The 15,527-nt window shown below is 41.6% G+C and overlaps 1 protein-coding gene across 3 annotated transcripts; it reads right to left on the bottom strand.

Annotated features, from left to right (window-relative positions):
• Window positions 1-14: 14 nt before the first annotated feature.
• On the bottom strand, window positions 15-15,527 carry phf20a (PHD finger protein 20, a). 3 transcript variants are annotated; one of them, XM_061042434.1, is made up of 17 exons: window positions 15,376-15,527; window positions 13,245-13,350; window positions 12,370-12,541; window positions 11,953-12,037; window positions 11,593-11,669; window positions 10,853-11,450; window positions 10,657-10,707; window positions 10,297-10,560; window positions 9,852-10,046; window positions 8,583-8,678; window positions 7,823-7,978; window positions 6,172-6,353; window positions 5,983-6,082; window positions 4,992-5,187; window positions 4,391-4,832; window positions 1,896-2,076; window positions 15-1,308 (listed from the first exon to the last, which is right to left on the bottom strand). In XM_061042434.1, exons 2-17 carry the CDS (start codon window positions 13,325-13,327, stop codon window positions 1,166-1,168), a joined length of 3,021 nt encoding a protein of 1,006 aa, XP_060898417.1. In that variant the 5' UTR covers window positions 13,328-13,350; window positions 15,376-15,527; the 3' UTR covers window positions 15-1,165. The 3 variants fall into 3 exon arrangements, with proteins under 3 accessions (XP_060898417.1, XP_060898418.1, XP_060898419.1); XM_061042435.1 differs by lacking the exon at window positions 15,376-15,527 and adding an exon at window positions 14,294-14,440; XM_061042436.1 differs by lacking the exon at window positions 7,823-7,978.

Raw genomic sequence — 15,527 nt, 5'->3', positions numbered from 1 at the left:
GATTATGTCCACAGTGAGTATTAACAATGACTTTATTTATGTACCAGCAAATGTTTGCATTGTTTTTACATTTCCCTGCATCTAAGCCAGACACTTACAGTACTGAAGCATACAATATCTGAATTTGGAGAATATTTGATTAACATATTGACAACCAAAATAGTGTAAAAGAAAAACTGAAACAGAGACAGAGAAAAACTAATTGACACGTCTTTTAGGTATTATTTGTAACAAAGTAAAAGAAACTAGGTTAAAGAAAGACAAGTCCACATTACAGTTTTCAGCAAAAAATAAGTCAAGTGCTAGAACAACAATGCAAAGAGTAAATTGTAGAAGGGGAAACAGTCCTGACATATATAGATTAACTGATAAAACCAGTACAATGATGAGGATTCATAGAAAAGAAGCAATACGCTTAAGACAAAACAGAAGTCACACTTGACACCGTCTGAAACTGAAAATAAGATGCCTTTGATTCCAGACAAAAATAACTTCACAGTGTAGTATAAAACAAACTCTTGAGTAGATCAAAAAAAGACGCATTTATTTAAACAGACTGTTGGACAGTCACGTTACATACAAGAAATCTTCAAGTTACTGTCTGACCACACCTAAAAGTGAGAGTTTTTATGCAGTATGGCATGACAAGTTACAATAAACTTAAGTTTGGGACATTTTAACACAGAAACAGCAACTCTATGAAAATGTTGCAAAGAGGCTGTGTATGTTTTGGAACTCAATAGCTATATCGGATATAAAGCTTCTGCATGTAAAGCAACCTTTAGCGCTAGCTTCATACAGAAGGTATTCATTAGAATAAAGTTGCATGGGAACCATAGAAGTGTTATCTGGTCCTAAGGATTTTCTCCTGCGATTACGAGGTTACTTCTTGTGTTTTATCCTGATTTAAGATGCTGCCGTCCCATAAATGTTCATATAATTATTATATATGAATCTTTCTGACTGCAGCATTGTATTTCATCAAACACAATGTTTTAAAAGAAGAAACAGCAGCAGATGTCAGGTCAGAAGGAACTTGCTGAACAATCAGAGTCTTGCACTTGCATTAGGTTTGTTTCATTGCAGCCAGTGTCCGGTGTGCTTCTTAAGCTGCACTCTTTCTGCAGCTGCATTGGACTAAAGCTGCGGCTGTTCTCTGGCGCCCTCATGTGGAGCTGTACAGGGCAATCTGCTGCACCTTGCCCAGCTGTGTCAGTAGCTGCTTCATGCGGTGTTTGAGCTGAGGCAGACGAGCCAGGGGCTCAGGAGGCTCCAGCTCCCCAGTGTAATCCAGCCAGCTCTCCAGCACTGAGGGGGACAAGAAGAAGAAGAACCAGAGGTGAGCTTCTAGATTTCTCAAATACACATCATCTGGGGAGTTAGGTCAAATGTGTTTACATTTAGAGCTCAACAGTGAGTGGCACTATAATTTCACACAGAAGACCTGTGTTTAACCAAGCTCTTAGTTAGTGCTGCTCGATTTGGTGAAATTGTGCGATTATAGTGGATATTATTGCGTTATAATAAATACTATTATGAGAGGGAAGATTTAAAAACTCATCGGCCAAGAATATTTTTTACTGTCCAAAATAATAAATTGCGTTTTTGTTTTACATGCACATGTCTCAGTACATTTAATTAAGGTAATCAGGCATTAGCTTGTTTTGGAGGCCCGGGTTACAGTCTGGCCTGTGGCTCTTTTCCCACGTGTCATTCCCCACTCACTCTCCTCAGTTTCTCCTCTTTAGAATTAGAATCATTTCTGAGGTGAAGCAGTGCTTATGCAGTATTTATGCTGATGAACCACAGATATAAGCAGACATCGTGACCATTTTTAAATGAATGGTGCAAGAAACCTTCAACTTTAATTAAGTCAAGGCCAGAACCGGTCTTACCATCCAGCTCCCTCTCAATGAAGTCCATCCTGTGTGAGACCTCGTCCTGGACTGCATCTATGTGATCCAGCAGGTTGATCTGCCTCTGCTGATGCTGCTTGCTGATATCTGCCGACTCTCCAGGATCTCTTCCATCCTCTTCTCTTGTGTCAGCCTGGGACCAAGAGCCAGCCAAGGAAGCCTAGAGACATTCAGGTGACATTTTCAGACAAGAGTTTCTTTTCAACCAGGTTTTGACCTCAGTCTAAAAAGAAAATGCACATTATTCAAGTTCTCTAGAGTCTAACAACTAAAATAGATGCATATAGTTGCATCATAAAAGGTGTGATCAGCATCTGTAAAAAAAGGCAAGCCTCAAACAACATTTAAAAAAAAACTAAAACAAACTTAATTGTGTTTCCTGTGTCACTTAAATTAGGAGCAGAGGAGATGGGCTTTGCTCAACACAGACTTATAACAGCAGTGTGACGAGTTCAGGCCCAGCCGATTGCATGTTCTACTGGCCTGCTAGGACCAGTTAAAACTGCCTTAAAAAAACACATTAAAGTTGAAGGGCAGTAACGGCCAACAGCTTCACTGTCATCACTCCATTGAGTAGCTCAATACACTCGGATTGTACACTGGGACATGGGTCGTACACCGGGTCATGGGTCGTACCACAGCTTTTCTCTCATAAACTTGTTGTGATCTTCAGAAATGATAGTTATTTCTTGTTTGGCTGTTATGTTAGCTCTTTACAGAGTCTTTATTTCATTCTAATGTTAAAGCAGTGCCAGTCTAAGTAATGCTTTACATTAATGTTTATGTTAATAATGATCTAATAATGTGGTGTTTTTCTTTGAAATTTGAATTTCCATCACAAAGAATTAAGTGTTTGTTGCTCAAAACGTCCTGGGGTAAAATTCTTATTACATGTGTCTCACTATGTTTAAATGAACACTGTATTGTTTTGGCAGGGCTAACAACACAGCACACCTACATTTTTAAGAGGTCTGATTCTCCTTTACAATTATTCCCTAACTGTTGAGAATTGGGTAAGCAAACTCACAAAAAATAGTGTATATGATATAATACACATTTTTTACTCTGGGGTGAGGCATGCCGATGCATCTTCCTGACTGGCTACTTTTTGCGACTGACTGATTACTCCATGTACCTTTGGAAAGCCCTGCAATCACAATCGACACACCATGCTCTGCCCCCCTCACTTACGAGTGTGAGTCAGGGTTGACGCCTGCTCCACAGCTCCTAGGGAGTGTAATTTCCTCTTGTATGTTCCCTGATTGAGCTGCGAAGATGTACCTCCTTGTGATGTGTTCTTTTAATAGTTATGTCCATGTTTCTCTGCACTTTGATCATTGTGTAACGATGCACCTCAAACGAACCTCACGGACTAGCCGTTATGAGAATATTTTTTTTTAACATTTATTTTGGGGCTTTATGCCTTTAATTGATAGGAAAGTGGAAGGAAGCAGGGAAAAGAGAATTGGGGTATAACATGCCGAAAAGGAGCCACAAGCTGACTTGAACCTGGGCCGTCCGCTTGGAGGACTATAGCCTACATGGGGCACAACCTAACTTTTAGGCCATCTGCATCCCTGAATGAAACATTTGAAAACATGAGAGGGGTTAAAAGACGTTATAAAACATACTGCGTCTGTTAAAAGAGATGAAGCTGATCAAACTGCTGTATTTAGAGAAAAGTGCAGCTGTGTGTGAATGGATGGAAAGGAAAAGGTGATCAGATTAAAGTAGTTATACAAACAATAAAATAAAGAACAAAGCATAATGCATATATAAACTTACCTACATGAATCATAATAATACCTTTATTTATTATATTATATTTAAGCAAGTTAAAAAGCCCTTTAAATACAATTAAAAGGCCAATAATCAACAGTTGTTCAAATATTCTAAAACAAAAAAGGTGACTTAAGAGATGAAAGTGTGTTAGATTCCCTGATCGGGTAATTCTACAACTTAACTAGTATTCTACTGAACAGAAAAGGCTCGGTCACTTTAACTTTTGAGGTCTGACCGATGAATAGTAAGTAATGACCTAACCGAGGATCTCTGTTTACTGTTTAATCTAGGTAGTTATGCATATGTGGCTCTGAATATTTCCAGTGGTTGTTCTATAGCCAGAAAGCAGCAGAAAGAACTCAATGAATTAGAAAAGCTTTTTAAATAAATTACTTTTGCATCAGATCGGTTTATTTTCTTCAGATAGAGAGTCAACTCTTGACTGCTATTTTCCAAATCAAATGTAATCTTCCTAGGCCAGTGATTTTGAATAACCAGTTGCCCCGAAGGCCAGTGGAGTGAAGGCCTTTTCTCAGATGGGTTTCCTATTGCAACTTCAGTTATTGTCATGCCCTGTGTATTCCATATAAAAAAGCCTGTCTTTGTTGAGAGGAGAAATCCAGACCCTATTGTTCAAATGTGCTATGATGTCAACTTTAAACCTCTTATTCTGTTGTGGGATGAGGCCTCACCTTGTAACCGGTGCCTGTTGATTTGGGTTTGTCTGTCTCCAGCAGGCTTCCGTAGCGCTGCTCCCGCTCCAACAGTTCCTCTGTGCTTCTCATGCTGTCCTCCAGCTCTGAGCCCTGTCTGGTCTCCACCACCAGCCTCTGCTCCACCGCAGGGTAATATGCCCGTGGTTTCTGATAGCAGTGTTCACTGGTAATGTAAGAGTCCTGGAAGGATGGGAACGGGGACAGAGAACAGGACGAAGAGGAAGCGGCTGCCGTAGCAGCCCGGCTCAGCTTCTCCAGAGCATTGGACATTAATATTTCGCCGCGGCTCATGTCCTCATCAGGAGTCATCGGAGAAGGAACTGCGTCACTGCTACGATATGAGTCAGAGCTGATCTGTGACCTCTCTAAATGTTTCCATGGCTGCCTCCACAGCTGCAAGTCAGGGTGAGTATTGCTCCTACAGAACAAGAGAAAAAAATTAAATGCAGCTGAAATGGTTTAGTTGAAACCCTTCTCTACAACAAGTCATTTCTATCATCATCCCCTTTTTATTTCACTTCAGAAGTTGACAGTAAAACAGTCTCATGGTCTCTTGATACAATTCTTTTGTACTCACTGTAGAACGCTCATCTTGAGCTGCAGTCCATTGAGGATCTCCACCACGTGGTGCACGTCTCCCAGCAGCTGGTGGGTGGTGGTGATCTTCTTGGCGTTTTGGTGAGAGTAGTTCTCTTCCAAGAAGGACAGGCCGTACATGTGTCCATTGCTCAACCACTCACGATCGTACCAGTACCGCAGACTCTGTCTCTGACCTGAAATGAACAATTTGCAATAAGATGCTACCAAATGTTTAACCTTTTGAAATATTCTTTAAAGTAGGATTTGCAGGGTAAAAGGTATACTATGCAACATTTACCTTAATAAATCAGTCATCAAATACGTACTATATATCCTAACTAAATATATTGCAGAGTAATGAGTTTCCCAAAAAAGATTTGAATCAAACTCCCTCTGGGTTTGTTGTTCTGGACTCAGTGTTCACACCGACAGGACGGTGCTTCCTTAAGCTTCTGTTTATGTTACATTCAGAGGCTCACACAAATACCTCCCTCTCAAATTGTTAGCCCTGCCACCACTATGGGGAAGAGAGACAGCCAGGCTCTGGGACGCTGTATCTAGAGGCATAATGGGAAGTGTTGTCGAAATAGTTGGTACAACTGAAGGAGGAACAGTGGACTTCCTGATCCGAGGACATTCCTTTGTCTGGTCTAAAATACTTTAAAGAAATGAGAACCTAATCAACTTTTGGGCAGCATATCAGAAACATTCAGAGAGTGGTAGGGGAGGAGGGGAGGTGGTGCACTGAAGGAGTTTCTTTTAGTCAAAGAGACTGGTGCGACATCTACCGGGCCAAAAACTGACATATCATACCTTTAAGCTGTCAGGTTACAGGTTTAGGTGATCATGAGTCTAGCTTTAAGAGCTGGGCTATGTCTAATAGCTTGATGGTTTTCTGGTTCTCTCAGGTGCAACACTTTTGGATTAATGGAATTATAGACTGCATTTCTTCAGGTAACTCCTACATCTTTTTCTTTCAGCTTACTTACCTGGTGGGTCTCTGCAGATATAGCAGGTGTATCTGTCTGGCACGTTGTCTTCCAGAAGGCCCATGCAGGTGCCATGTTGCCAGCATAAACAATCTTCACACTGGAGGTGAAGGTGAGTATATTATATCAACACTATTGCAATCTGGCAGATTAACAAAAAGGCTTGCACTATCATAAAAACCTGCTCACCTGAATCATGAAGTCATTTTCTTCCTCCACCTCGCAGATACAGCGAACAATCTCTTGGTCATTGGTGTCCACAGCACCTGAGTCGATACTAAGGGGAGGCGTGGTGACGTCCAAATCAACCCCAAAGTCATCATCGCTCCACCCACAGCTGTCAGTGGACCAGTCACTGATGCTATCCTCATCTACCATAACAGGGATAAACAGAACTATGGTTTTTTCATGTGAAGGCCAAAATTTTGTCAGGATTGAGCTTTTCCTAGGAATATTCAGACGAAGAGGAGACTGAATATAGCTCTAGCTCTATTAACATTCTTTAAAGCTACATGTGTCGCACTATGTGAGTTTTAATGAATATTATGGAGTAAATAATGAAGCAAGCCATAGAAGCAAAGAAAGGCCAAGGATCCAATCAACCAATGCTTAAAACCAGCTCTTACCCAAAACAGAACTCTTTTTAATTCTGTCAGTTATTGTGATGTACTGCAAAGCAAGGTTAACACAGATCTCCCTAGGCCAGTGGTGTCCAAACTTTTTTTCTTGCGGGCCAAAATTGTCGCGTTAGAATCGCTCGCGGGCCACAGGTTTTGTTTTTTAAAATATAGTTGAAAAAATAGTAAGTCTTTGTAGATCAGAATAAAAAGGCTTGTTCAATAAACCCTTTAATAAAAGGAAATCAAATATTTTGATGTCTTCGTTCTACTTTGTTTGTTTTTTTCTCAGAATCAAGCCTGTAACGTGGTTCATTTTTTTGGAAAAGCTTTCTGCATTTAGCTCAGGTCATTAAATGGTTAAACAACAGTCTGCTTGTTTGCAAAAACTCTGCATAAGTTTTTTTTCATGTGGAAAATAGTAAAAGCTGTAGATTTCAAAAAACAACAACATACATGTTACTGAACATTTTCTATTTTAGGAATATTGTTCAGCCCTTGTTAACATGAAAAAGAAAAAGAAGATAATGTGCCAATCTTAATCAAGGCCTTGGACCAAAATCTTCTGATTCTTCATTTGAAGTCACGGGCTGCAAAAAATCCCCTCAAGGGCCGCACTTTGGACACCCCTGCCCTAGGCTGTCCCATGACTGAGATCAACGTAGTTAAGTGAACAAGAGTTTGTCCTTCTAGACATGAGCTTGTACACATAAAATAATATGACTAACTATGAACACTGACAAGGCTACTGGCAGCAGAGCTGTATTTTTTACAAACAAAGAGCAAACTAGAAAAAATGAAAAATGCTCAACAGAAAGCTGGCAAAAGACAAATCCCCAACTGTTTAAGTCTGATGTTTTATGGGCTTAAAACATTACAGCTCCCCCACAATTAGATTTATTTAACTACATCATTTTAGATCTATTTATATGGTGAGACAGCTTAGGGCTTATTCTTTCAGTCGTAACCCAAGCTAATCTAAAAAGAAAAACCTCAATGGCAAAAAAGGAATAAATATACAAACCAGATTTAAAGTAAAACCAGCTAACCCCCATACCTTGCTTTGTAGTACAGGGCCAAGGTATGATGCAGCTCAAACTAAACAAACAGCATGATGGATTGAATCCCGAAAGAGAAGAAAGATGGAGGGGAGAGGAAGCCATGTACAGTCACACACCTAAGCTACTACGCACACACCCACACAGAGGCACATATATACCCACCATCCACATGAATCTGCTCTGAGTAGCTGTATCCAGGCCTGCTGGTGTAGGCCTCGGGCTTGTGATTGTGTGAGAGGGGGGATTTGAAAGGCAAATTCAATTTGGACTGAAGACCCAATACTGAGATGTCAATATTCTCCTCACTACCTGTGTAGTCTGTTAATACATGGAAGGGGGGGAAGCAGATGTAAAACAAAATGTCAACTTTGAAAATGCTAAACAAAAGCCCATCAGGAGGTTAAAAACTGTGGCACATCATACTTTGACATATAATAGACTCTTGAACAGGCTGGAAAAATGAATTTGATCAATTCATACTGGCCCGTGTTCTAGGCTTCTTTATGTAAACCAACGTGGAAGGGTAACTGAAATATCTGTGTGCATACTAAACATAAATCTAAATGCCAACTATGAATTAGGATTAAGAAATAGGATTTGTGTTTGGATTTATCAACATCAGAGCCGGAAATAAATCCTAGCTTTGGGTCACCAGCTCTGCCTGACTTGTCCTGTATGAGAGCAAAAGCAAGCCATGAAGTACGAAGATGAGCCGGAGCTTTTTTGATTGGCATAATAGAGTGACAAAGACCAGCGACAGATGTGACACTTCTCCCACACACAAAGGCTCAGCCACCACACCAAGAGGAGTGAATGGAGTACTTTATGCTTTGCAGGATAGTCGTTTTCACAATGTCAGAGTAAGTGCACATGCAGAGCGGCAGACACGTGAGGGGGCCTGATGCCAGGGACCCCTTCTTACCAGACTTGGCCTTCTTTTTCTTCTTCTTGTTCTTTAGCTTGATGCGGAGGAAGTCCTTCTGTTTCGGTTTCTCTTTCAGTTTCTCTTTTAATGAGCCTGGAAACAAAAAAAGTGCCAAGAGTTAAATCTTGTCTATGAAGGGCTAAGATGGCAGATAAGTAACTATTCAACATGCTAATGGAGCAGCTAGAAGAAGACCGTGAACCCTAACGGCTCTATAGCTGCTTTCACACATTCACTGCACTTCTGGAGGGCGGAGGGCGGCAGTAGCTCAGTCTGTAGGGACTTGGGTTGGGAACCGGAGGGTCGCCGGAGAAGTCCCGGTGCGGCCCAAGCATTGAAGTTGGTCTGGTAGCTGGAGAGGTGCCAGATCACCTCCCGAGCACTGCCAAGGTGCCCTTGAGCAAGGCACCAAACCCCCTCCCCACCACCAGCCCAGGAGCGCCCACCGTGGGCCGCCCCGTCACCCTGACATCCCTCCCTTAGTGCATGTCCATAGGATCCTGTTTGTGTGCATGTGTGTGTTGCATGACTACAGAGTGTAAAAACTGAAATTTCCCCTTGCGGGGATCAATAAAGTTAATCTTAATCTTCTGAAAATGTCCCATCATTGTGCGGCTGGGGTGGATATGTGAACGCACCAGAACAGAACATGCTGGTCAATCCGACTTAATGTGGACTTTCTCCTGTTGGTCAAATATCCTCATTAATTCACAGTGAGCTGATGTGTGAACTGAGCAGGTTATAGCCTGGAACATTCACTTAGAGTGACTGGCCAGGGTATTTTAATTATGTACTGAATTGTTTCCCTGTAATTTAATTCAAAAATTGAAACTTTGATATATTCAAGGTTCATTAGACAAAGTGAAATATGTCAAACCTTTTTTTGTTTATATCATATTGATTATGACTTACAGCTCGTGAAAATCCCCAAAACCGGGATCTCAAAATATTACACAAGACCAATAAAAAATAAATATGTTCTGAAAGTATGTTCATTTATTTACTGAACACCTGGTTGGGGTGCCTTTTGCACACATTACTGTATCAATGTGGCGTGGCATGGAGGCAATCAGCACTGTGGAACAGAGGTGTTGGAAGCCCAGGTCGCTGTGATAGCGGCCTTCAGCTCGTCTGTTTTTTCAGACGCGCTGAAGGCTGAAGGCGAAAGGCAAGTTCCTGAAAAAAATCAGGGTCTAAGTGTCCTGAAATTATCGAGCATTCATGTGTGAAATAACATCATAACCTACATACAGGCTTAATACTGACCAATGTCAAAGCCGCCCCTCTCTGAGTCCTTATACAGCTGATGGCATCCATTCCTGTCCAGTTGGTTCTCCTTGCTCTTCTCCCTCAGCAGTGCCCTCTGCTGATGGCCCAGAGTGTTGACGAGAGGCGGGGCTGATGTGCGTCTGCCAGCGGTCTTCACTTCACCGCGGGGAGCACCAGGAGCTCCAACAGAGTCTTACAAAGATCACAGAACAGGGCGAATATAAACTGAAAGTTCTGATACTGAGGTGATGGAAAGTTTGACATCCACATCACTGCCTTGATTTATAACATGTATGTGATCTCAAATTAATGAACATAATGATGAGGATTCCTTCATTTTGTTGTAGCATACCATGCACTTGGTTTTAGCATTGTAGAAGTAGCACATGATCTAATTTCAAATCAAACTCTTTTCCTTGAATGAGTCAAGAGGGGTACTCACGCATAGAAGCAGAGATGGTCCGCCTTCTCTTAGGGCCATCCATACCAGTAACCTGTTTGTCAGAGGCCCTGGTCTGGACATTCCTGGTTGGGCTACGCTCCCCCTCTAGAGGCTGCTCCTCACCATGATAGTATTTCATATGATAGTGCAGCAGCTTGGCCTTACGGAATGACTTTGGGCAGCCAGGAGCGCTGCACTTAAACGGGTTGTGGTCCAGGTTGATGGACAGGACGGGGGGAGGTTGATTTTTGATCACACGGTACACTGAAACAAAGAAGAATATATTTGATTTCTGAACAGGAAGTACATCAAAGAACACAAGTGATGACGACATCTCTTCAAGATTGAAATTGTACTCACATGGTTCTCTGCTGAATCTGTTGGGGTTGTGGAAACCCTGTTTCCTTACCGCTATCAGAGAGAGAAGAAAGACATTAATGTATTCCAGTCATGGACATATTCAAAGATTATATGTGAAATCAACCACACTATGTCACATGTTTTCACGACACTGCAGATCACAAAGAAGCCTGCTAATTAATTCCTTAACACTTACGTTTCACAGGTTGGGGAGGTGGTACATCTGCTGAAGCCTGTGAGCTCTCCGATTGGACAGTTGGCTTCTGCTCCACACTTCCACTGGATTCGTTGGTTGTCATAGAGACAGACACCTGCTCTGACTGTGCCGACAACTGAGAATGCGAATCTTTGTATGGCTTGGGCAAGTCTATATATGGCTTTGTTTCACTCCCATCTGTTTCCATCTCCTCCTTCTTCACCTCTCCATTTACATGGCACCTTTCCTTGTCGTTCTCAGGGTCTTCTTCAACCTTCACCCCGTTAGTAAGTTCTGTCTCCTTTTGAGGATCCCTGGGTTTGTTCTGGTCTGCCTGCTCTGGCATTTCTTCTTCTTGTTTTATATTAGTTGAAGCCTCCAGCTCACCATTTATTTTCTCTTTCTTCTCGTTAACTACTCTTTCTTCTCGCTCCTCGTCCTCACTGTTGCTCTCCTCCTCCTGGTCGGAGGTGCTACGTCTTGCTCGCTTGTTCTTTGGACCTCCAGTCTCCTGGAGCCTCCTGTCTCTGCGGTTTGGGGCCCTCCTGACCATGTTCCTTTCAGAAGATCGGGATTTCCCTCCACAAACACCACCTCTCTGTCAGCAGGACAAAGAAAGGACAATTGGGAAGCAAAATAAGAAAATGGTCCTCCAGACATGATCGATGGAGGGTTTAGAATAAATAGAGACAATGCCAGACAGTATGTATACAAGATACAAGATAGTTGATGTCATATACCTCTTTAATAAAAGGCTTCACGTGTATCCCCTTTACTGTTTGGATAACGCCATCGTAGAACTTCACAGTGTAGGATGCTGAGGAGAATAAAGGAGAACTCAATGAAAACATGTCGAAATACCATATTGACAAAATTGTAATAGAGACAAAATCCCGAAACACCAAGTGATAATAACATTAATTTGGTCTTAAATAAGCCAAAATGTTGAAACAAGTGCAAGCTTCTGATCTGCTTTAGGACAATAGTCCATTTTGGGATCTATTTGCTTCATTGTTCTCACATTCTTTTCACGAGATATTCCCAAGTTACAGTTAGACACGCTATACCAATGCAAAACATCTGAGTTCATTGATACCCACCATCTTTATTAACAGAAATGACTTTAGCGGGGTAGAAACGGCAGTCGGACCAACTGGCAAGGACCTTGTCATTTACATGAAAGCCCTGGAGAAAGGACACAGATATTCAATCAAATCAAGTAAAGTAGATCATTATTCAAATCTCAGGGGAGGTTAAGCTGTTAAATGCTAACAGAACTATCATTGTTATTACATTTGACAATGAATGACAAGAATCAGGTTTTTCTATCAGGTAAAAGCAGTCTACACTCGTTTACATAAAACTCAAGTGTCATGGTTTAACTGTTTTCTCTTTCAGATGGACTGATATGTAACCCTTTTGCTTTTAAGAAATACACTGTGGAATAAAGGATAATGGGGCACAGAATAATCCAGAAGTGGGATGGCATTCCCATCTTCTTTATGCAAAATGCTTACAGGTATGGGAGCGTCGTCTTGCAAGCCTTGCCGCCTCAGCTGAACTCTCTCAACGGGTCTCAGGTATGGACTTGTCCAGTCAAACCACTCGTCGTAACGGTGGCTCCACTGTCGGTAATGGATAAGTACTTTTTCACCTTCGTAGTCAATCTTTTCTATGTTGGCAGCATACCTACAAGATATATGAAATACAATATGTGTGTTTGGGGAGTGAGAAGTTAAAGGTCTTTATATTTTTATCTTAAACATAATTATGGTGGAAAACTGTAGAAATGTATCTTGAGAATGCCAAACATAAATACAATCAATCAACAACACTTTGAACTTCAGATGGTAAGCTGGGGGCACTCCTTGGTATTAACATGGTTCTGTATTGTTTTTACTTTTATCGATTACATTACCAGTAATGCCTTTACTTCCTACATTTTAGGAGCTGAGCTTATTTGTTGCAAGGTGACAAATAAGAGGAATTCCATAGTCCTTTCTCAAAGGCTGCTCACACTGTTGTGCTTGTGGTGCAAATGTCACATGGTGTTTTTAGTCATCTTTCATTGAGTAACAATGACACTTCTGTTTTCTTTCTTTGGTTTATCATAACCATTACAAAAATGCATAATATAATCAAACTGCACAGATTAGCTTTAATACTTTCTATCATATCTGGTGAAAGGCTGCTTAGGACCACACACCCATTACAATCTATTTCTTTGCAAATGAACAGTGATACATTTAAAGGTTTAAGTGGCTTTCCTCACCCTTGCCTCAGTCTCTAGACTATAGAGAAACTGACCCAGGTTCAAAGAGGAGAGAACTGTGGGGCTGACGGCAGTGAATGGTCACTGGGATGGAGAGGAATAAGCGAGGCCATGACTCACCAGTTTTTGAGGCTGTCTCTGGCCTCAAGCTGAGCTCCAACCTCAAATGAAATCCCTCTTCTGGTAGGGGGCGTCTTACTCATACTGCCCACATCAAGGCTCTCTCCTGTGAACACACGCACAGCAAACCGAAAAATATCTGTCAATAACACACTGCAACGAAACGTATAGTCATGGCCTTGTGTAGAAGACTGAGAAACATGTATTGTGTCTATCTGAGAACACATGTGACTATCAAGGTCTTGGCACACGATTATGCATATGGTCCTCTCTTTTTTTTTTTCAGGTCATCACCAACCCTTATTTAACCAGGAGATTTGTGGGAGAAAAACAAACACTTTTCACAATTGAGCAGCAATTTTGGTGTTAAGGAGTAAGCCTGCCACTTCCACAGTTTTCTAGCATTGGAACCACATTTTTTGCTCATACAGAGGAGATGTGTTGCCAGTGAAAACAGTTGCAAGCTCCAGATTACACTGTGAAATATAGCGCAACACAGTATGAAGCAGCAAAAATGGACCGACAACTCAGCTTTGACTCCAAAAAGGAGATTTAACTAACACAACAAGTTCAATGATCGGGCGTTCAAACCATGCTTATAATGACCTAGCATTGATTAATATGAGGATAATTATTACATGTTGCTTTATTAAATAGCAGTACCATTCGTTCCCAATCAAACAGAGTACAAAAGCATACGGTAGAAAACTAACAGGGCTTGTCCATAGCTTCCTGCTTTAAGCCCCACCAGTACCGTGGAAGATTATGCAATCATGCACCAACCCTAATAGTTGACGGATTTACTGTGTACATGTTCGCTTAAATTGGCGGTTTCTTCATGCAGTCCCATCAATCACAGACGCGTGGTCCACTGCTTCAGTCCCCTGGCTTTAGGGCTTGGTGGAGGAGGATAATCTTTTGTGCTACACAGAAAATTCCCACCCGCTAACAGCGCCTCGTTAGTCGAGCGTACAGAATCAAGAAAACCGATGAAATCCGCGCATGCTATTACAAAATACACGATTGCATTAAAGGCCAAAGCGTCTTACTTTTGTCCAGATTTCAGCTGAATCGGTTTACCATCGCGAAGACGGTCTAGAGTTGTAGGGTTGCAGAGTGCAACCTACAAAACCGGATATCTCTACACAACTCGGCCCACGTGTTTTCTTGTCAGCCGATCCCACGTACAGACACAATAGGAGACAATGGCACAGACATTTCACCCTATCTTTTTCTGCTTTTAGATACTCATTTCGGTACCGACTCACGAACGTTATCCCGTTCAACAAATAACTACATTTTAAAGAAAATTAGACCTTTTAGTTCCACTAATAGAGTGACGGACCACGATAGTGAGACAGGCAGGGCGCAGACAGACCCAGAGTTGGTGATGCAAAAAAAAGGAGCGAAATAATGCGCAGTTATTATCAGAATAAATTCCATGTTAAAGGAAACATGATTTGATATCACTTATTGTTGTTATACAGAATAATTTACTTCAATATTTATTGAACAGCTTCCGCCATCCTTATGATTTTTTTTTTTAATCAACCACACATTCAGTACTGAAATTACAACGACAGCAAGTTGTGTAGTAAGTTTATGATGCATTTTAAATAACTTCTGCGAAAAATAACGCTCTATTGTCCGGTGTTTTATAACCAGTGTGCGTAGCGCGAGTGAAACCATCATCTACGTCATTACAATGGGCCCATATGACTGGTTGGAGTATCCTGGTTCAGTGGGATTCTCGCATCTGATTGGCCGTCCAGCTGTCAGTCACATAGCTGTCCGGGGCCTCGCGCTAGGCCTACTTTATAGTTTTTCTGCTGCGGACGAGCGGCGTGGAAATGCAAAGCATTAAACTTCTTCAGCTGACAAAGACAACACGCGTTTGTTACGTAACTAGTTGAAAAGCCTACGTCACAGCAAAAACAAACCGGTAATCACAGAAACAGAGGTGTGAAGACATGATATATTATTTCTCTATTCGTCACATTTGTTTTGAACTCAAAAGCCGACATGCGGCACCATGCCATATACGCTGTTGATGCATACACCACCTAATTCGCAATGTTACAAAAAAATATTAACTCTTAAGGGAGGCTGGAGATACACTTAGGCTTCCTACCTGTTCTCCAATCACTCTTGGTCCGGTTTGTAAACAATTATGCGACGTAATCCCTTTAAATTGTAGGTACCGCCGCGTCCGCCTATTCTGTGTACTCCAGATCACGCAGTTGAATTTCTCCTAGTTGCATTCACCACCGGCGCGGGCAGTGT

The sequence above is a fragment of the Labrus mixtus genome, chromosome 7 (assembly GCF_963584025.1).
Source record: "Labrus mixtus chromosome 7, fLabMix1.1, whole genome shotgun sequence".
NCBI classification, from domain to species: domain Eukaryota; kingdom Metazoa; phylum Chordata; class Actinopteri; order Labriformes; family Labridae; genus Labrus; species Labrus mixtus.
The sequence above is the reverse complement of the archived record's forward strand: the minus strand, read 5'-3'. Positions and strand labels throughout refer to the sequence as shown.

Coding starts and splice junctions, on each gene's coding strand:
- phf20a (XM_061042434.1), bottom strand. CDS start 13,327: ATGAGTAAGACGCCCCCTACCAGAAGAGGGATTTCATTTGAGGTTGGA. Junction 10,708..10,852: donor ACCTCCCCAACCTGTGAAAC/GTAAGTGTTAAG, acceptor TCTCTCTGATAG/CGGTAAGGAAACAGGGTTTC. Junction 7,979..8,582: donor GAAAAAGAAGGCCAAGTCTG/GTAAGAAGGGGT, acceptor ATGTATTAACAG/ACTACACAGGTAGTGAGGAG.